Raw genomic sequence first — 22,864 nt, forward strand, 5'->3', positions numbered from 1 at the left:
ATTTCCAACGATAATATATTATAAATTATTATTCGAAATATTTCTTATCTTGAAAATGCTTTTCAATGTAATACAGGTTAGATTATCATGACGTCATTTTCAAAGATTTTTGAAAGTAAGGGTATAATATATATATGTAAGACTGTTCTTGTCTGCGAAGTGTCTTATCAAGGATGTACGGAGTTTTAATTGCTCGACGTCAAACTCGATATCCGGTTAAGCGCTCTAATGGGGTAGCTCGTGAGTAAAGGTTTAATTCTGATGAATCGAGAAGCATTTCTAAAATTGTAGCTTTATTTGAAAGCGAGCATTACTTGGAAAATGATCTTTCATTTTGAATTACTCCTCATGTTAGATCACTCAATCGTATAGTGCGAATAATCTTTGCAATGAAAATTGAAATATCAAAAATTGAAGAATATTCTTCGAATACCTTTTATAGTAGCATTAAATTCGATACTTATCATAAAAATATTTTCTTACAATTTTTCTTTCTCAAAATAATTATAAAATAATGTTTGATTATAAGAAAAAGTAATGAAAATAATATACGTAAAATTCTTCTTTAAATTCATTTTTTAAACAAATATATCCACATTATTTTCAAAGAAAATTTTCCCTTTTCAAGTCTTAAAAATGTATTATTGGTATATCAGGAATGCGTTCTCATAAATTTATATTTAGTTAGATATATGTTTGATAAGTAACGAGAGTTGATAATTTAGGCGATATTCGAATATCGAAGTCTCTTTAAATTTATTAGTCGATCGGAAGATAAGTAACTTAAACGTGTGCTTATCTCATAGTAACATTAAACTCGATTTAAGTAATATCGTGGGAAAAATGATATAAATTTGATGAGATTTTAATTGAATATTTGTTTGCTTTATGAATTGTCTTTATTATTATTATTTTTTTTTCTTTTTTCATTCATTTATACTTAGTAAAATTAAATAAAACAGTACTTCTCTGTTGAACTTCAATGTCGTTCTCTATTGATGGTACTTTTACAATTCCTTTTATTCATTTTAGTCATAACTATATATATCGTAGGAAAAATGTTCGAGATTGATAAGAGTTTGATAACAATGTTCGATTTTTATTTTTTATTCAAAAAATTAAAAAAAAAAAAAAAAAAAAGTAAAATGAAGTAGATACTTATCTCCCTACGAAATCGTTTTATTTGCAAACTATGTAAAAACATATACACATACATACAACATATGAAATTTATTAAACATCGTTGTTCCATATCGTAAGTACTTGAAAACTCCATCATTGTTGTTCTCATTTTAGTGATATTGTGAAGGAGAATGTCAAAAATTGATAAAAATTTGATAAGGTATTTTGCTTTTTGAATTACTTTTTTCTTTTTTCTTTTTTTTCTTTTTTTTTTAATTTTTGATTCGACAAATTAAACAAAAAGTAGGACGGTAGATCGGGGACAGGTTAATATGTTCTACAGTTTTTCATCTCTGCAACTTTTCTTTGAATTAATTAATTAATAAAAACAATATGCTTACATATACCTATGGCTTCTTCACTTTATGCGTCATCGTTAGAGAAACTTTTGTGAGACAATACATGAAAAATAAATTAGAAAATCTTTATTTCATGAAATCAAAATGTATCAATATATCCCATGTTGATTTTATCTTCAGTTGTTTCGTTTGCAAACTGCGTACTATATATGTATACATATAACACATATGTATTATATATATACATATATATATATATATATATATATATATATATAAATATATATATATATGGCACACGTATACAGAGTCTATTAAGTATTTGCGTTTGTCGTCCTATGTCGATACTACAATTCGTATTGTATCAATCGATACAAGAAGATGATAATAATACAGGACACAAGAGCGAGTGAGCAAGATAGATAGATAGATAGACAGAGACACAGAGAGAGAGAGAGAGAGAGAGAGAGAGAGAGAGAGAGAGAGAGAGAGAGAGAGAGAGAGAGAGAGACAGGACATCGTTTGATAAGGATATTCATTAACGCGTCCCACTTTTTTTCTCGAACCACTGTTGCCTCCTTTTTTCTTCCTTTTCTTTCTTTTCTTTCTTTCATTTTTTCCTTTCTTTCGTTCTTTCTTTCTGTTTTTTCTTTTTCTTTTTTTTTTTTTTTCTTTCTTTTTTTTCGGGCCGATGAAACGAACGTCGCACGTGCCATAACCGAAGAATTTGAGGTCAGCTCAGGCATCAAATATGGGCCACTATCAACCGAAATAGCATTTTAGATTTTCTCAAAGCTATTTTGTTAGATTTAGGTCGAACGTGAATCGAAACTGAATAAAAGTATGTATGTTCCAATGACTGTCGCATAGATCGTTTGCAGAATTTTTTAAATGTATATCTATATATACATATATACATATATTTAAAATATATAGGTCTATGTAGTCTTGCATATACTTTGCACATTATTAAAATCTTAACGTATTGTTATTAATGAAATCAAAATTATTTAATATAATAGATTACATTATATAATAGATAACAGAGTTGACACGTGTGTGTGTATGTATGTGTGTGTGTGTGTGTGTATGTATGTATGTATGTATGTGTGTGTGTGTGTGTGTGTGTGTGTGTATGTATGTATGTATGTATGTATATGCATGTATAGATGGGACAATAACTTTGATCATCTTCAATATTTCCGTACTAAGATATGGCAAAACTTAGTTAACAAAAGTTAACGACACCTGAAGGTCAACTATGTTTCTTTAAATGGATTCATATGTTATTAATTGCATTGACCGATGTTGCTCGATATTGTCTAAGAAATAGTATTAATCTATTTATATCGAAAAATTATTATTTTAGAAGACATTTATAAGTGCTTATGTTACCCTTACTTTGTGCGAACTTAGTTTATTCGTTTCAAGTCTCTATGATATTTATTTACGAAAATATTCTAGTGTAAATGGAAGATATGATAAAAAAATTAATATGTTTATTAATTATTTATTAATTTATGCAACTTTATAAATCAATCGTAATCTGTATTCTTTTTTCCTAGCAAAATAAGACGGTTCAAGTTCGTAAGAATTTGTTTATAAAAATTATTTATAACAAATTATTAATTAATTATTAACAGTAAACTGAAAAAATAAAGAAAACTTTGCCCTTTAAAATGGCGTTTGAATCATGTCTCTACGATATTTAGTTCCGAAGATATTCTCATATAAGTCGAATACATTTACATTGGCCCACTGAGTATATAATTTCATTCAAATTAGCTCAATGACACACTGATCTACATAAATTCCGAGAATTTACGCGAGCCTATTACTACTATTACTATGAACAGCTGTTTTATACAAATTATGAATGAAAATCTTTCGAAGACGATATCTTCGGAACGAAAAATCATAGAGACTTTATACATAAACCGTTTTCAAGCGTTTTTTTCCAACTATTTTTGATTTATTTATATATGTAATTTTTAATTTTATTATATATTTTATTATAGTTTGCACAATTTTTATTTTGTTATTTTTGATTTTATTATATTATATATATAAGCTTATTTTGTTATATATATATATATATGTAACAAATACATTACTACAATGAAATTATTTGAATTTTTAATAATTATAATAATGTAAATTTTTTATTTTGTTTATTTAAAATAAAAGATAGGATATCCGTTAATAGCCAATGAGATACGGAATCGAAAAACTTTTTTTTAATTTACTATTACTATTTACTTATTACTAAGTTTACTTAATTTTAGTGTTTCTCTCTACATTCTTTTTTAGCAATATTTAAATTAAAATATGTCTTAAATTAATTATTTACGTGAGTTAATACATTTTCATATTGAGTTGCATCGATCAATGTAATCCGAAACGTATGATTTCATTCAAGAAAACACAATTGACCTTCATTTGTCTTTAGCCTGTCCATTTATGAAAAATTTATTACTGCTATATTATGGCCTTTTCCGTATCGTACAACTTTGTAAACAAAGTTTCCCATATTTGTAAAAAGAAATGGGATATTTAAGGGTAATAAAGTTATTGCCTCATCCTGTGTATAAGAATTATATACATATATATATATATATATATATATATATATATATATATATATAATGATATGTATATAATATATATATGTATATAAGAATTATATATACATATATATATACACAGGATGAGGCAATATATACATATATAAATAATTCTTTTTTTTTTTTTTCTTTTTTTTTTTATATATACATCTACATATTTATAATATTATTCAATTATGCGTATTTAATCATATTAAAATATGTAGATACATTTGAATTGTTTTAAATGAATAATATAAAATTTGTTTTGCGTATCCTCGATTTTAATATCTTAAATCGTTATTTTATTACGAATTAGAAAGAAGAGAAATATTAATTGTAACAGTAAACGCAGTAGATATTTAATTATTTTCTTTTTGTTATTTTTTTTTTGTTTTATATTATCTCCATATTTTAAATAATCGAATAGTTATGTGTAATCGTATTAAAATATGTATAGAGGAGCATTGAAATATATTGAAAAAATAAATATATATAAAATTTGTTTGAAATTTAAATTGCGATTAATTATAATCGGCTAATCAATATATTCTTTCTTGATATGAAACACGATATATATCGTGATTTGTATACTACGTATATCTCTTTGAGCTTTAAGATTAAATGTATTATTTAACTAATTTAATTATACACGTTCAATCATTTTTTTTTTCTTTTTTTTTTTAAATAATATTACACACACACACACACACATACACACACACATACACATATATATGAATATTTATATACTTGAGATTTTATTAAAAGAAAATGGTCGAATTTCCGGGTATTCGAATATTCGAGAATTATGAAATAAAGGAAAAAAGAGAAAGATATGAAAAGAAAAGAAGAAAATCATGTATACAGTATTGATAGAAACGTGACTTTAGAAATCAGTTCCATCGGAAAGATAATTCTTTACCATCGAGATCCAAAGGAATTCAACCCTTTGGAAGAAGTGAACGTAATACGGAATGGTCTTCGTATAACCTTGAAAGTCGTCTGCTTCGTAAGAGGATTTCAGAGTAATCCAATATGTGTCACGTGTTGTGATATAGAATCGTTGTTATAACAATGACGATATGTTTACGTATGGTCGTTATGAGTTGCTGATAGGCTTTAAGGTAGATTGCAAGAAGGCTTAGAAATTCGCGGTTAATTAAGATAACGTCTTGGTTGAAAAGAATTCGAAATTTTTAGGAATCGTCTTAGAAAAAAAGAAAAACAAAAAGACAGAAATTAAGAAACATTCATATATATATATATATATATATATATATATATATATATATAATAATAATATATATATATATATATATATATATATATATATATATATATTATTTATATTTGCAGATGCATGAAATAAGTTTATAATTTTATTTTATTTTATTTTATTATTTTATTATGTTTTTCTTTTTTTTTTTCGTAAATTTATAAATTATTATAAAACAATTTTTACACAGATTATTCTTCGTTAAACGCGTATATTCCTTTTTATAGAAATGCAAGTTTCTACAAAATTATATTTAAAAAATTTTTTAAATATTTTTAAATAAATCAATCAGTAATACTACTTTGTTTATCATTATATCGCATATATATTGATAATTTTGAATTAAAAAATTACCCAATTGTTTCGTGAATTTGTTTGAACCACAGCGTTCAGAGATCATTAAATCTTTCTGTAATATTTTTTTTCTTCTTTTTTTTTTTTTTTAACTGAATTTTTTAACAGTTTTATCACAATCAGTATTTTTTATTATTTTCTTTGTTTCGTGAATTTGTCTTGTCGAACAGATTATAATGATTCCGATGACAACGCCGACATAGCATGTATATATATATATATATATATATATATATATATATGATAACGTGAAGATATTATAAACACATTTATTAAAATATATGATAAAATGAAGATATGATAAAAATTAAAAAATTTCAACTATTTCGTTATACCGAAATTGTGTTGTTTAAGTATCGTGTAATACGAGATATATATATTTTGTTTTATTTTTTAAACAAAAATATATTGGTATATAATAGTAGTGATGGTGTTCGAGAATTTGGAAATATCGGGAATTCGATGCTCAGGATAGATCGGGTCAGGTTGAATTAGGTTCTCTTGAGAATATTGGAATTTCTGAGAATTTCGAGAACCCGTACGACGTTTTGGAACTAGCTTCATTGGATAGATGTCATTATGGTTTCGAATGTTTTGAAAATTTTGAGAAAGGAAAAGAGAGAAAAAGAAAGAGAGAGAGAGAGAGAGAGAGAGAGAGAAAGAGAGATATTTTTGAATCTCACAATATAACATAATAAAATAATATATATCATTAATATATATAATATAAAAATTTTTAATAAAAAATGTTTAATATTATAAAATAAAGTTTTATATATAAATAGGAGACATATATGAAGTAAGAATACAGTAACAAGTAATATATAATAGATGTAATATTTTATTTCAAAGAATGTTGTTGAATACGCGTTCTAAGAGCTAGTCTCGAAATGTGATTAAAGTTCTCGTGAAACATGAAAAATTTTTCGAAATTTTTCGAAATTTCGTGATATTTTCGAATGTCATGATACTTTCGGGAACTCTATCCGATTTCGAGAAAAATATTCGAGCCGACATTTCTTGGACTACCGTATACTTCTATATAATAGTATATAATATTATACTATATTATATAACATTACAGAATTATAATCTATAAAAGGATTCAAAATTAATGAAACAATATTACTGAATAAAAGAAATATGTATGATACAGTGCAATATATTAATTTCAAGAATTTAATAGATCTTATATCGTTAAGATTGAATATATTGTTATTTCGCACGTATATGCTATTAATTCACTATAACGTCGCGTAATTTTGAAGTCACATACTGAAATATATATCTACATATATATTCATATGCATATTAATTAATTAATATATATATATATATATATATATATATATATATATATATGTATACATATATATACAGGTTGTTCAAGAAATATAGCGTTACAAATTTTTATCTCTTAAAGTATGGAATTTTTTAGAAGAATCCTTGGGACTTTAGAGTTATCTAATTTCAAGGACGAAAATATTACGGCATTTACTGTTTTTATTTAATGGAAGCTTTCAATATCATTTTAACGTCATCCTTCTATTTTTAAATAGGTACCTACATTTTTTTAACGGCGATAATATACTTTACATAAAAAAAAAAAAAGGAAAAAGAAGAAGAAGAAAAAAAGGAAAAACAAGTAAACTTTTGTTTGAAATATATTTTCATTTTGAGACCTGAAAAAAATTGAGGTTGTAGAGATTCAAATGGTTGATATATATGATTAAAGAAGATGACAATCGTGTGGTGATGCCATTTTTGTCAGATTACTTTGACGATACTTACATTTGATCATTATCATTTTTCAAACGCACGAACATTTATGTCTTACGACGCTTTGTTAGTTTTCATTGAGCAAACTTGATCTTTCTCAAGAATTCGTTTTCTTGAAGCTATAAGATAAACGCGAACGAAGTGGCATATATTTTACGAAAGCTTTAGCCGTATTTTACAAGTAGTGCAAAGTCGACCTGACGTGAGAATCCATCGAGTTTACGGGTATTTGAGTATTAATGAAGAAAAAATGTAATGTCGGACTTTGAGAAACATTATTTCACTCTTATCTTTCATTTCTCCAATAATTTTTTCTCTTGCGTTACATATTTTATATATGTGTGCTATGTGTGTGTGTGTGATGTTTGTATATATGTGTATGTAGGCTATTTAGCCTTGTTTGCACTTTTTACCGTTGATGAATTAAATTAATCGATTAAAAATTGACTAATTTGAGTTAAAAGAAAAAAAAAAAAAAAGGAAATAACAAGTTCGTGTATTGCATGATATTGTAAAATAAAATATTTTTCATTGGTTTCAATTGAACAATTTGGATTATACAAAAGAAAAATAATTATTAAAAAGAAAGGAAAAAAAACAGAAAGTTATGATAAATTGTATTCATAAATTTCTTCTTACAGTATTATATTATTATTATTATTATTATTATTATTATTATTATTATTATTAAAACAAAAAACGAAAACCTTGATATGCCTACAGATTGTGATACTTGATATAATCTCGTAGTATAATTATTCTATACGTGTCATGTTATTTAAAATGAATCGATAAAAAGAAAGTACTATATCATCAGGGATTTGAAGGACTGCTAATTATTCATTCGGTATTTTTATAACATTGGATGTATAGTTTAAATAAATGCTAATATTTATAATGAAATATTACAGTACGTAATATAAATGACACTATTTTTACGTCCACTTGACAATTAATTATTTATTTTGATCAACATATTTGTATGTGTGTGTGCATATATATATTGACCATTTTATTTTGTTATACAAAATATTTAAGAATAATTAATTAATCGATAAAAATACTAACGAAATAAATACAAACGTGTATAAAATATAGACTTTCGTGAGATTTGAATTTTCGATCAACCGAATGTCATTTAAATACGAATACTCGAATGATGATGATGACGATAAATAAGAAATAAAAAAAAAAAAAATAATAATAAGAAAGAAATAGAAAAATATTAAAAAAGAAAAATGAGTAATAAAATACAAAATGAAGGTTTGATTTCTCTATAACCTACCATTTACCTAACATGTTCTTTTCTACTATCTGAAAAGGAAATAATCGAAGTGATTCTATTGGTGGACGAACTCTAGTAAAGGGAGAGACGATCACACTTTGGCCTAGTTTCGTGTACGATCGTACGTAGTCGGTGACGTTCGTTCTCTTCCAATCAATTCGAATACTTGCGAAAAAAGGACAAGAAAGGGCCGTTTTCGGTTGGCCGAACGACGACTTCAAGGTCGTCGACATCGACGTCAACGTAGCTCTTTTCTTTTCTACCCAATCCACTAAACCCTTTCTCTCTCTCTCTCTCTCTCTCTCTCTCTCTCTCTCTCTCGTTCTTTTTTCTTTTTCTTTCTCTTCTCAGCAACTCTCTCGCTCTATTATATTCTCTCCTTTTTATTCTACTCGCATAGTCAGTCCTTTCGTTTTTCTAAGTCCTACTCTTGCGATTCTCTCTTTCTTTCACATTCTCTTTCTCTTCTTTACTTTTTTCTTTTCTTTTTTCTGTTTTTTTTTCTTTTTTTTTTTTTTTTTCTTTTTTTTTTCTCATCGACGTTCTTCTTCATCGAAAGAACGACGAGTTACCTTCGTTTTCGTTTTCGTCCTCGTTTTCGTCTTCGTCTTCGTCTTCGTAGTTGTCCGTCGTTGTTCCTCGACCTAGGAAATGAGTTTCCTTGTAAAGTGAGTAAGAGAGAGAGAGAGAGAGAGAGAGAGGGAGAGAGAGAGAGGGAGAGAAGGAGAGAAAGAGAACAAATTGGAATTCTTTGACCAATTATTAATACCAAAATTTCAAATGTTTTCAACTGCTGACAATGGCCATTGTAAAATCGATCCTTATCTTTTTTTCGAGCTCACTCTAACTTTGATTAGAAATAATATTATAAAGAAAATATTGCATTCTAAGCGACGCAATTATCGAAAGAACGACGATTTTTCTATCATTTTCTTTTTTCTTCCTTTTTTTTCTTTTCTTTTCTTTTCTTTTCTTTTCTTTTCTTTTTTTTTTTTCGTTCATACGAAGATCAAATTTGAATATTTATTCTGAAGAACGTGAGATTTAGTCAGTCATATAGAAGACTCCGTCGAGATTATTATTTATAATTTTAAAAATGTATCTTTTTTTTTTTTTTTTTTTTTAATAGAATCGATCGACTGTTATATACGAGGATGTAAGAAAATTACGCGGTGAAATATTAAGAAGAATGGATTACTAATATATAGAGAAGAAAGAAAAATAGATTTTATCAAAGATGAACCCGTAAATATTTAATTTCTAGGTTACAAGACTTTCAAGTATGATCATAATCTGTTTCAATTATTTTTTCACACGAAATATTCGAAGTATTCATATCCTATCGTGAATGAAGAACTTAGTTCGTCTCGTCTCATTAGTTTCCTTAATAGTCCTTAATAATTGCTATCCTTGAAATTTGTCAAACGTTTCTTTTTGAAGTTTTTTTTATTAAACGTGTCTATCGTTTCGTTCATTCATTCTGCTGTTTATCTTTTTGTTTGAGATGATGCAGTCGAATGAATGTATTCGGGTCAAATGCATTTCGTTTATGTGTTTGACGAATGGTATTATATAAGAATATATATGAAAATCTTATAACTCAAAAGTTTTCAAGCATTTTCGAAACTCATGTCGATAGAAAATATTTTCCTTTTTTTTTTCTTTTTTTTCTATATTAGGAATCAATTCCTGAATTCCTTTACCGTCGCATAGTTTTGTTACACCTTGTATACAGGTTGATAAAAAAAAAAAAAAAAAAAAAAAAAAGGTGTCCGATACTTAAAGGGCTTTTAATAAAAAAAATTTTAATCAACGTAGATTCTATAAAAAAGCTATCATTTAAATGTCAAATCAAACTTTTATTATTTATCAGAGTTCGTTATCGTGAGTAAGTCCTCTTGCAATGTATTGATTTGAATCCTTTAGATATTTTTTTGTTTATTTATTTATTTATTTATTTATTTTTTTTTTTTTTTTTTTTTTTTTTTTGAGGGAGGATATTCGTTCTACTTATCGGGAATAATGAATAATGTGTAGTATTTACGATAACAAATAGAAAATTTTCGTTGTACGATACATGTGACAGGAAATAATATATAAAATATTTGAAAATGTATATATGTGTATCAATCTATGATCACGCAGATGTAAACTTCTTATCGAAATGGAAAGAAGAATATATCGAACATCTGCAACTATGAACTTCTTTATAGTAATAATAAAGTATATAGTAATATAGTAATAAAAAATATAGTAATAAAAAAAATAATAAATAATCTTATAGTAAATAATACGTTTGTATCTATAAAGTGTTCATGTATATTCAATGTATTACTAAAAGATTCGCTCTTATGATATCAAATTCTAAATAATGAATAAATTTATATTGTAAATTTTTGTATTGTAAAATTTTACGTATAAAAGTATGAATGATTTTTCCAAAAATCGAATGGAAAAGGTCGTTTTTGGTACTACGTTATATTGATTAATTATTTTTTATTATGATACTTCATGAATACTATATAAACCCTTTTGAGTATCTGATCCGTTTTGTTCTTATCATCTTATATATAAAGTGTAGAGCATTTTAATTGACATACTTAAATATCTTTGTTATGTATGGTTTTATGGAAAAAGTTTTTGTGATGAAGTTACACTATTTGAGGGGGCACCATGCAGCTGTAAAATTTTTCTTCTGTTTTTTTTCAAAGGTCATTTTTTAAAGAGATTTTGAAATAATCACTATTTTCTTTCTTTCTTTTTTTTTCTTTTTTTTCATTAGATTATATGTTTTGTTATATCTCTTTTTAAAATGCATTAATCGATGCAGTTCTACATTCTCCATAATAGCTCACGTAAATTATTAATTTAAGACATATCCTAATTTAAATATTGCTAAAAAAAACATGTAGAGAGAAGCACTAAAATTATGTAAAATTAGTAATGATTAAATAGTAGTAATAAGTTTTACGATTCCATACATCATTGGCTATTAATGAATCTTCTATCCTTGATTTTAAATTAATAAAATAAAAAATTTACATTATTATAATAATTAAAAATTGAAAATAATTTCATTGTGGTAATGTATTTGTTACATATATAATAAAATCAAAAATAACAAAATAACAATTTTGCAAACATATAAAGGTAAAGGATATCCATTCATTCATAGGTAAACTTTTCTTGTATTGGTATTTTTGCTAGTACCTATCAAGGTCGTCCTACTTGTGATTGATGGAAAATATATCGGTCTCCCACTTTCTTTTCATTCTTTTTTTCGGATAAACTTTCTCTTTTAACTTTTTATTCTTTTTTTTCTTTTCTTTTTTGTTTTCTTTATTTTTTTTTTTAACTGCTTCACGTTTGTGGCTGCCAATTCACGTTTATAACTTTACCCTACGTACCGAAGCTTTCCCTGATGATTATAGATTCCGAACGTCTTTCTCCCTTTGTTGTTTCCCTTTTTCATTTTCTTTAGACTTTACATCGTCTATTTACTCGTCCCTCGTAACTTAATATTCTTTGATAGTTTTCGTTGAGTCTGAAATAACTTTCTCTCTGTTTCTCTCTTTCTCTCTCTCTCTCTCTCTCTCTCTCTCTCTCTTTCTCTCTGATTTCAATTGATTCTTATTCGAGATCGTGCTGCTGTATTTTCACATACATATGTACATACGTATATATAGATTTGTTAAGAATTTATATTTGAATTGATGGGAGGAAAACATTTAAAGTTTTGATGTTACTATACTCGTCGTTTATTTATACATACTTAAGAAAAATATTAGTGATATATATATATATTAGGTGGACCGGAAAGTAATGTTGTTTCTGCGCATGTCGATATTTGATTTTGATTAAAAATAAAAACTTGTTAAAAATTTATTCGTTTGAATTTAATTTAAGAAAGCGACATTACTTTCCGGTCCACTAATATATATATATATATATGAGTCGTTGATTTTGAAAGTGGGGGCATATATTATCAATTATTATGAAAATAAGGAAACTATAGAAATATTAGTTTAGAATTAATGTTCTCTTTTTTATATTTTATTTTCTTTTTTATTTATTTATTTATTTTTTTTTAATCGCTCCTAATATGAGATTCTGCTTGAAATTAAAATTAAAAGTTCATATTATCATTTGAAATTAAAAGATTATTTATTTATTTCGTTGTCTTTTTTTTTGCCTTTTTAAGACAATTTCAATATATAAAGATGGTAGCATTTGTAGCCAATATTAATTGGAGACCTTTCTGTAACATTTAATGATAAATATTATCTATCATTTATCACCGTCATTGTCCTTAGAATGAAAGTTACCACCAAAATAAACATTCTATATCATTGTCCAATCTGAATTCGAAATTATAATATTTTCTTTGTCAATTATCTTCTCTTTCGATTTTTACAATTATCACATATTAGAAATGGCATAGAGTTTCTTATCAGGAACATCCTAAGTAAAAAAGTAATTAAATAAATCTGATAATTAATTTAATTATTAAATGTTTGATTTAAACGATAATAGAATATATTTGATAGATTTACGAAATTAACAACAAAACTGATTCAAAGATAAATTCATCTTTAATGTGTCATACGTGCGGCTTCTTTGTAGATAATTACAAAATGTTTCGTGATGTGAAAAAAGAAAAAAAAAAAAGGAAAAAAAAGGAAACAAACAATTAATGAGGTCTCATCAAAACAATCGTTTCCATGTGAACTGTTAAATTTCATGTGGACAAATCGCATTATCGTTTGTTTTAATAGTCCTAGACATTAGTCGCAGTATTGCAGGCTTTTCTTATGAATATACTATGGGGGAGGTCTGATGCGAAGTGAACGTGTCTCATATTCGTTATCATTATAACTACGCTACGTACGACTTTCAGTTCTGTTCTATCTTTTAGATCATTTTTTTTTTCGTAGATTATTTTTTTCTTAGTATCCTTAGCCTTTTTTTTTTTCATTCGAAACATATTTTTAAATTTGTTCCAAATTTTATATCAGTGATCGAACAACAAGAAATAAGATGATCGCCTTGACCGGAGTTAGACAACTTTTATTATAATTCACGTTTAAATAGTTCGATAATACAAAAGTTGTTCTTTTCTTTTGGATTTACTTCGCCATTTAAACTCGACGATTAAGTTGTACCCATTGGTACTTATTTATTCGGTTACTTATCAAATGGATTTTATAGAAGCCACATATGTTTGTCGCTCTATGTTACTTAATTTATACTCTAAATTATACTCTAAAAAGCTTGTTAACTAGCTATTATCTCTCTCTCTCTCTCTCTCTCTCTCTCTCTCTCTCTCTCTCTCTCTCAGTATAGTTTATGAGGATATTGTTGAAAGAACAATTGAAAAATCACCGGTGTCCGACAAAAGGCTAGAACATGTGCCAGCAATGTATTCTCTCCATGCTCGAAAATAGAAGTTAATGTGACGTAGTCACGTACTGGCAATTTTTAAAACAAAAATAAAAAAGCGACTTTTTAATTGCCGAAATAATGGAACTCATTATCTTATATATATATATAAACCTACACGGAGGGTGATGCATTTTAATTGAGGCAATTAAAAAATTACATCACGCTCTATTCCAAGAGTATGTGGTAGTAACAATTGCCAATGATACGTATGTAGATGTGTATTTCTTAATCTGTGGATCTCATTAAATTTTTAATGAGCCACGAAATGATAACTGATAACTTAAAACAAAACGAACAAGATGATTGAAATCTTAGAGATTTTTAGAATTTTTCTCGTAAAATATTCAGCAATAATATCACAATAAAAGTTAACGATCGAATCGATACTGATAATATCGATAATTTGTGAACTAGTATCGATAGTATTTATTCGATCGTAACATTAGTAACATCAGTAATAATTATAGGTTTAAAATAATATATAGTGATTCCAATTTATCAATTTTTTTTTTTTTTAAATTGTATTTATATTTTACTATAATAATCATTATTTACAAACAAATGTATTGTGAGCCACGAAATGCTAATTATTGATTTATGTCAAAAGGAAGTAAAATGATTTTTAGAATTTTTTTTTTGTATAAGATTCAATAAGAATATCTCAGTAATAGTTAATAATCGGATCGATAACGATAATATTGATGTTCTTCGATTAATTCAATACCAAACTACTCAATGAGAAGTGTCGATAAATATTGAAATTTTAGGTACTTACTTGGTATCAATTTACGATACTGATAGTTCGCAAATTGATATCAAATCGAAAATTGCTTATATCGAATCTCTTCCTTATGAAAGTATCGATATTTGTTTGTTACTTTTGCTGATATATCGATAAAGTTATAAACAAAGAACAATTCTAACGAATGAAAATTTAAGATAAAAGAAGACAAAGACTCTTTTTGATATTTTTTCATAGAAATATCAAACGGGTATCGACACTTTTATTGACGTAACAAACGATTATAAATATTTTTGATAGCTACGACATAGATATTATTCAATAAGACGTCATAATTTTCGTCCTGTGATCGATAATATTGATCTGTGATTATTGGTCTGATATCACTAGTGACAATCGTATTTTTAAACTAGTATAAAAAAATAATAACTTTTTTTATTGTCCCAATAAAAAGATCAACACGGTGCCCGGTATTTTCTCTATTTATAAAATAATCTAATAGAATTTTAGCAACGAGAAAATATCTATGAGAAATCGTTGCAAGTGTGCGTTGCAAATATCTTCTTTCAGGGAGGATCTACAATACCGATTGAACTTTATTATCGACCGATCGGTAGATAGTTACTTACTTGCTTACTTACTTACTCGATAGTTCGACTCGGTCGATAAAAAGAAAGTTTTCTCGTTGAAAAAAAAAAAAAAAAAAAAAAAAGAAATTGAAGAATGGATGATTGAAATTCTCTCTTTCTCTTTCTCTCATTTAGACGAAATTATTTATTGAAAAATTAATAATTAAAAACAATAAAATCACAAATCAGAAATTATTCTTCTCTCTCTCTCTCTCTCTCTCTCTCTCTCTCTCTCTCTCTCTCTCTTTCTTTTTCTCGATAGGAAGGAAAGTTTTACAGATTATTTTGAATTCGAATAAAATCTTATTCGTCGAAAGTTCATGTTCCTATATTGGTATATAAACGTCATCTAATGTTCTTTTTTTTAACAATAATCGCGTTAACTTATTAAGATATAATATGATTGGTTGCGTTACGTTTCAATTGTAAATAAATAAGTACTTACTGAAGTAAATAAGTAAATAAATAAATATACACGTACATATGTACTTCTTGCGTTAGAATTATGAAATTTTTGAAGGATATAAAAAATTGATGAATTATGATCGACTGGTTAAAGAGTCATCGTATTAGGTCGATCGCGTTCGCGAAAAGAAATGGCAATGGAGCGCGTTGTTGGTTACTATGCAAGATCGGCCGGGATTGGTCGAGTTTGGTGGGTGAAAAGCGATCAATACCTGGAGGCTTTCGACATAGAGGAGAAGGAGGAGAAAGAGACGAAAGAGGAGGAGGAGAAGGAGGAAGTGGTGGTAGAAGTGGAGGCGTAGGCCGGTGGTGTGTTCTCCACTCGTCTCAAGCCTCAGGATTAACGACAAGAACAGCCTGACCTTGACAACGACCTCGACCTTGATACGCGCCTAACCAAAGAACCATGTCGTTCGAATTTCACTATCATCATCATCATCATCATCATCATCATCATCATCATCATCATCATCATCATCATCATCATCATCATCATCATCATCATCATCATCATCATCATCATCATCATCATCATCATCATCATCATCTCTCTCTCTCTCTCTCTCTCTCTCTCTCTCTTTCTCTCTCTTTCTCTTTCTCTTTTTCCTTTTTTCATTAATCATCCTTCGAAATATCATTTTCCCTTCGAAGGTGATACTATTTCCTTGTTGACTAATATATAAATACATACGGAAATTAATGTGATAAGGTTTTTAATGGAATTTGAGGTCATTTTAAAAACAGAGAGAGATAGAAAGAGAAAGAAAGGAAGAGGAAGAGAGAGAGAGAGAGAGAGAGAGAGAGAGAGAGAGAGAGAGAGTATCGTTAAATGGGAATGCGAGATTATTATGTTTTTAGGTTAGTATTCTATTAATGTTCGAAGTATAATAATCAGCTTACGAATTTGAATCCTCTCTCTCTCTCTCTCTCTCTCTCTCTCTTTATAATGCTATCCACGTTTATATAATCACTTTCATATATGAAAGCTTTCGTGAATTATCGTGGGTTTACGTTAACATTTTATTCTATTTTTGCTGATATCTTTTATATCGATATTATTTCGAGATACATCTCGTGCATCATTGAAATGTCATTCATGTATATTTTTGCACTTCATGTTTTATTTAACAACGATCGAACCAATCTCATTAATTTATCGTGTCTACATCGTTCTCTCCATTTCTTTTTTCTTTTTTATTCTCTTCACTTTTTTTTCTCTTCTTCGTTCTTTCTTTTTTTTTTCTTTTTTTCTTTTTTTACCTTTTTTCTTTTTTTCCACGATTTACGATTTCGGCGTTAAAACGCGAAAATGGACAATGGTCTTCTGGGAGGTAAAAAAAAAAAGAAGAAAAAAAAGAAAGAAAAAGGGAACATTTTTTCCTCTTCGTTTTTTTTTTTTTTTTTTTTTTTTTATTTCGATGTATGGATTTGTTATCGAAGATCATACGCGTCGACCAATGAGCACGCACTAGCTTAGTGGGCGGATACTCAACGTCGACCAATGTCACGTTTGGGTTAGGCCCCGCCTTCTCGCATTTTTTGACTTCGACAATAAGCCCATACATTTTTCTCTCTTTATTTATCTCTTTCTCTGTCTGTTTTTCTCTCTTTCTCTCTCTTTCTTTTCTTCTATTTTTGTTTTTCTTGTTTTCTTTTTCTCACCATTGCTTTCGTCAAACTAAAAACATCAGGGATCGAAATAACAAGAGATGCAAAAGGAAAAAGATTATTTTCGCCCGTAGTACTCGAAGCGACGGCCGAGAGATAGGATGTTGAGGTTGGGGGATGGTTTTTGTGTTTAGAATATTGCTCGAACGAACGAAAGGAGTTTCGTGTAATTACAAATAAATTAATATTTGAAGTGATGTTGCACTTCGTTATGGCGACGATCGATACATGAATATTTTTTTGCTTCTTTTATGAAGAAAAAGATAAAAAAAAGAAACGAAATGTTATTTCTTTTTTCATTTTCTGCTTTCTAATGATTTTTTTTCTTAATAAAGTTGTAAATAATTTTTGAACTCTACCGTGGAGAGAGAGAGAGAGAGAGGGAGAAAGAGAGAGAGAGAGAGAGAGAGAGAGAGAGAGAGAGAGAGAGAAAGAGAGAGGTGGCGTAGGAAAAAAACGACATAAAAAAGTCTCGCGATTACAATCAAATTGATGGATAACTTCGACGATCAGTGTGGCAGTCGATGCGTAAATATTTTTTTTTTTATATTGTTCGTTATGAAGAAAAGAAATAAAATTCGTTCGTTTTTTTATTTCTTTTTTTCATTGATGAAATACAAATATTTTTTAATCCGTCATTTCTCTTACAATGATTTTATGATTTTTTTCTTTTTTATAATGATTTCTAATTTAAAAAATTTACATATTTATTTTATAATGATTTTCTTATATTTTGTAATGATTATATCATGATATTATATTTTTATAATGATTACTAATTTAAAAGATTTAGATATTTATTTTATTCTATATATTTATACGATTGAATTGTATTTTAGATAGAGGTAAATTAAAAAGATTTTTCTAGGAATTATTATTATGAAAAGTTTCATATAAATTATTTCTCTTTGAAGGTGTATAAAATCCGTTAGACACAATATAACATGGATATTATCGATGGTATCGTTGAATGGTCGTCAAAGAGACGTCGTCTTATACCGACGATGACGACACCGACAAAGATGATCATATTCGATCAATTTTCCCCTGACAACTTGATTCTATATAAACGGTGTAGCATCTTGACTGGAGATTACTATTATCGTTATATATACATAGGATAGGTACATATAATTTATACCATGTTTCAATATGTAAATTTTCTTACATCAAATAAAAGCATCGTCAATGTAGATATGTGTGTGCGTGCGTGTGTGTGTGTGTGTGTGTGTGTGTGTGTCGTTGTGTGTATCTGTGAGTGTGTATAGACATATTTTACATGAAAATATATATACAAAATTTATACGGTGTTTCAATATGCAAACATTCTTTTAAGTTTTCTTAACCTTAAATAAAAGCATTACTGATGTTACCATAAACACACATACATATGTATGTATATATACCCATATAAAGTATATATATATATATATATATATATATATATATATATATATATATATATATATGCATATAATTTATATTGTATCTTAATATGTAAATATATTTTTTTGACTTTTTTTTAACCTTAAATAAAAGTAATTAAGAGTGTAATTCGTAAATGTTCAAAAAACGCGTACCCGATTGGTCAAGAATTTCGATGGATCATTACGATTGGTTGACCAATGAAAATTGATAGATTTGATAATTTCTCGCAGATTAGGGCAAAATTTTCAGTATCAGAAGAACAACGAGGACGGTAACAACATTTACGACGGCCGTTCTTAAAACGTCGGAGAATAATTTCGTAACTTTATAAAGTAGAACTAGGTGGACGTATATTAATGTCCTCGTGTTGTTTGTTTTTTTAATAGAGATTATTTTAATGGTAAAGTGAATTTTATGTTGTTTTATTTTTGTTGTTTTTCTTTTTTTTTTTTTTTCTTATATCTTCACGTTACGTTACCACGTCATTGATCTTTATGTACATAGATATATTTTACATAAAAAGAAAAAAAAAATCGATTATTTACCCGCAGTGTCATTATAAATATTTATATTTAATAATTATTAAAGAAAAGTGAAAGTACGGATATAAAGACGCACAAAACACATGCAGAAAAGAACGTATACGTCGTCATATAACACATAAATATATATATAGATATTAATATTGTATATACATAAATATAATTTATATCGTTTGAGGATTATTTTTATTTTTCTTAGAAAAATTCGAATATAACCTATTAAAAATTCATTTGCCTATGAGCTGTGTTGTATTTACCAAAAAAAAAAAGGCCCGATTTTAGTTACCATATGTAAAATATTTACATGAAAAAATAAATATACATACGTATGCGAATGTATTTATTTATAAATAATTAAAAGAAAAACATAGAGGACAGATAGATAACGTTGTGTTAGAGAAAATACGTAATAAGCATAGAGCAAGAGGTGAGGGTGAGGGGATGGTACAATTTCAAAAGAAGGATCAAGAAGATTCATTAAGCTCGTTTCCAACGTTCGAACGTCACATCGTTGTTGAGCGGTCGACCTTAATCGGATTTGATCGGCGCTGTAGAGAAACGACCAGTGCTCACGTACTTGGGGTGCGAAGCAATTGGCACAACGTCAGAGAGACAGGGACAGAGACAGATAGAGAGATAGAGATAGAGAGAGAGAGAGAGAGAGAGAGAAAGAGAGAGAGAGAGAGAGAGAGAATAAGCGAGCGAGCGAACCAGTAAGAGAAAGAGAGAGAGAGAGAGAGAGAGAGAGAACGAGTAAGTGAGCGAGTGACATACAGTGAGAGAAAAAGAGAAAGAGAGAGAGAGAGCGTGTGTGTGTGTGAGTGAGTAAGAGAGTGAGTGAGAATAATGGAGGGGTGAGAATACTCTAAGCTCAGTCATTTTAAACTATCATCATCAGATGTCGTAGCAACCACGACGATTTGATCGCCAAAATTTCTTTCTTTTATTTGATAAATTATTTCGCGTATCAAAAAGTTTATAAAGTGTACGTATTAGTGTTGACAATGTGAAAATGTGCCCATGATTTTTGTGTAACTGTGCTAGATAAAATATATATATATATACGAATGAATAATTGATAGAATTTAATAAGTTGGTATTATTATTATTTTTATTATTATTATTGTTGTTGTTAATATTATTATTATTATTATTATTATTATTATTATTATTATTATTAACAAAGTTTCGAGTAAACGATAAATGTCTAAAATCACGGAATACGATTAAAAGAAAGATTTTTAAAATATTCGTAAAATGTCATATTTAATATAATCGTGTATTTACTTATCTATCTGCATACATATTTATATACATACATACGTACATACATATATACATACATATACATATATATATATATATATACACACGCACCCACACACCCATACATATATAGATACATACATATGTACGTACATATTTATATATGTAGAATATAAGTTTATACAATATATACATACGGATAAATATAAACAAATTTGACTTTGAAGAAGTTTTTCCTCGTAAGTTCTCGGTTATTCCTTCGAAATATTCCGTTTGTTTACGTTTAGAAAATATGTTTTTAATTTATACGTCGTAGATTATCTGATTATCGTTCTCTACAGTCGTGTGTTTTGTGAGATAGAGAAAAAGAGTGTGTGTGTGTGTGTGTGAGAGAGACAGAGATAGAGAGGGAGAGAGAGAGAGAGAGAGAGAATGAGAGAAATAACAATCTAATAAAAGTGAGAATTATTTTTAAAGCTTTCGTCGAGAATGTATACCGATTATTCGACTACTTAGATTATAGTAACTTGAATCTAGATACATACATATATAAATATATATATATATGTGTATATATATATATATATATATATATATATATATATATATATACACATATATAGAAAATACATACAAAGTGATTTTTGTGAAAAAAAAGGAAAAGAAAAGGTGGAGGTGGAGGAGAAGAAGAAAAAAAAGGTGTAGAAGTAGGAGGAGGGAGGAGGAACTCTCCTCGAGTTTAGTAGTGACGAAAAGAAGAGTGACGAAGGTAGGAAGAGGAGAATCGTATCGGATCGGATAGTTAGTTTACGTGAAACAATTAACGAAAATTATATTCAAATAACAAACGAGATGTCGTTGTTACCCGGTGTATCCGAGGATGGCACTATGTCCAATAATCCTGGAAGTACGTCGATTAAAACGGAAGAATCATCATCATCATCATTATCATCATCGGTTACTGCTGTTGCTGCTATTACTTCTGTTGTTACTACTACTACTGCTATTACTACTATTGCTAGTGCTACTAGTGCTACTACTATTATTACTATGCAAACGGATTCTTCGTCTTCTTCATTGCCGGCGAGGCAACGAAGTTTGAAAGATCGTCTTCGGGATGGCATCGCAGGTGGATTCACTTGGCAGTGAGTAATCTTTTTTTATTCTTCTTTTTAGTTTTCTTTTTCTGTTTTTTTCTTTTTTTTCTGTATTGTCGTTGTTATTGTAATTGTTATTGGTATTGGTATTGTTGTTGTTGTTGTTGTTGTTAATTTCTTTCGTATTTTCTCTTCCTTTTTTTCCATTCTCTTTCCTCCATTATTGTTTCATCTTCTTCCTTCTTCTTTTCTTTTCTTTTCTTTTATTTTCTTTTCTTTTCTTTAATTTCCTCTTGTTTTTGTCGATATATTCATTGTTATTTTTATTACTTTTTTTGTTTGGCCTTGTTTTTTTTTTTTTTTTCTTTTTTTAATTTTTCTCTTCTCTTTCCAATCTTTCTTATTTTCTTTTCTTTTCTCCTTTCTTCGGTCTTTTTCCTTTTCTTCTCTCTTTGTATTCCGTTTTTTTCTTTTCTTTTCTTTTCTTTAATTTCCTCTTGTTTTTGTCGATATATTCATCGTTATTTTTACTACTTTTTTTGTTTGGCCTTGTTTTTTCTTTTTTTCTTTTTTTAATTTTTCTCTTCTCTTTCCAATCTTTCTTATTTTTTTTCTTTTCTCCTTTCTTCGATCTTTTTCCTTTTCTTCTCTCTTTGTATTCCGTTTTCTTGTTTTCTTTTCTTTTCTTTTCTTTTCCTTCGATCGTTAATTTCTTTATTTTTGTTCTGTTTTTGTCCTATTTTTATTTAATTCGTTTGCTTTGTTCTTCTCTTCTCTTTCTATTTGTTTTTCTTCCTTTTCTTT

The 22,864-nt window shown here is 27.6% G+C and overlaps 1 protein-coding gene across 5 annotated transcripts in view; it reads left to right on the top strand.

Annotated features, from left to right (window-relative positions):
• LOC124950445 (TLD domain-containing protein 2) overlaps positions 1-22,864 on the top strand; it is a 230,844-nt gene that overhangs the window by 23,102 nt on the left and 184,878 nt on the right. For 2 of the 5 annotated variants that reach the window (XM_047497148.1, XM_047497149.1), the window contains one exon: positions 21,622-22,108. The exons of 2 other annotated variants lie outside the window; for them this stretch is intronic. In XM_047497148.1, coding sequence (XP_047353104.1) covers positions 21,816-22,108 — 293 coding nt within the window. In that variant the 5' untranslated portion in view covers positions 21,622-21,815. Of the gene's footprint in view, positions 1-20,507; positions 20,790-21,621; positions 22,109-22,864 lie in introns of those variants that run through there. One more of the 5 variants, XM_047497147.1, reaches the window with a different exon arrangement.

The sequence above is a fragment of the Vespa velutina genome, chromosome 7 (assembly GCF_912470025.1).
Source record: "Vespa velutina chromosome 7, iVesVel2.1, whole genome shotgun sequence".
NCBI classification, from domain to species: Eukaryota; Metazoa; Arthropoda; class Insecta; order Hymenoptera; family Vespidae; genus Vespa; species Vespa velutina.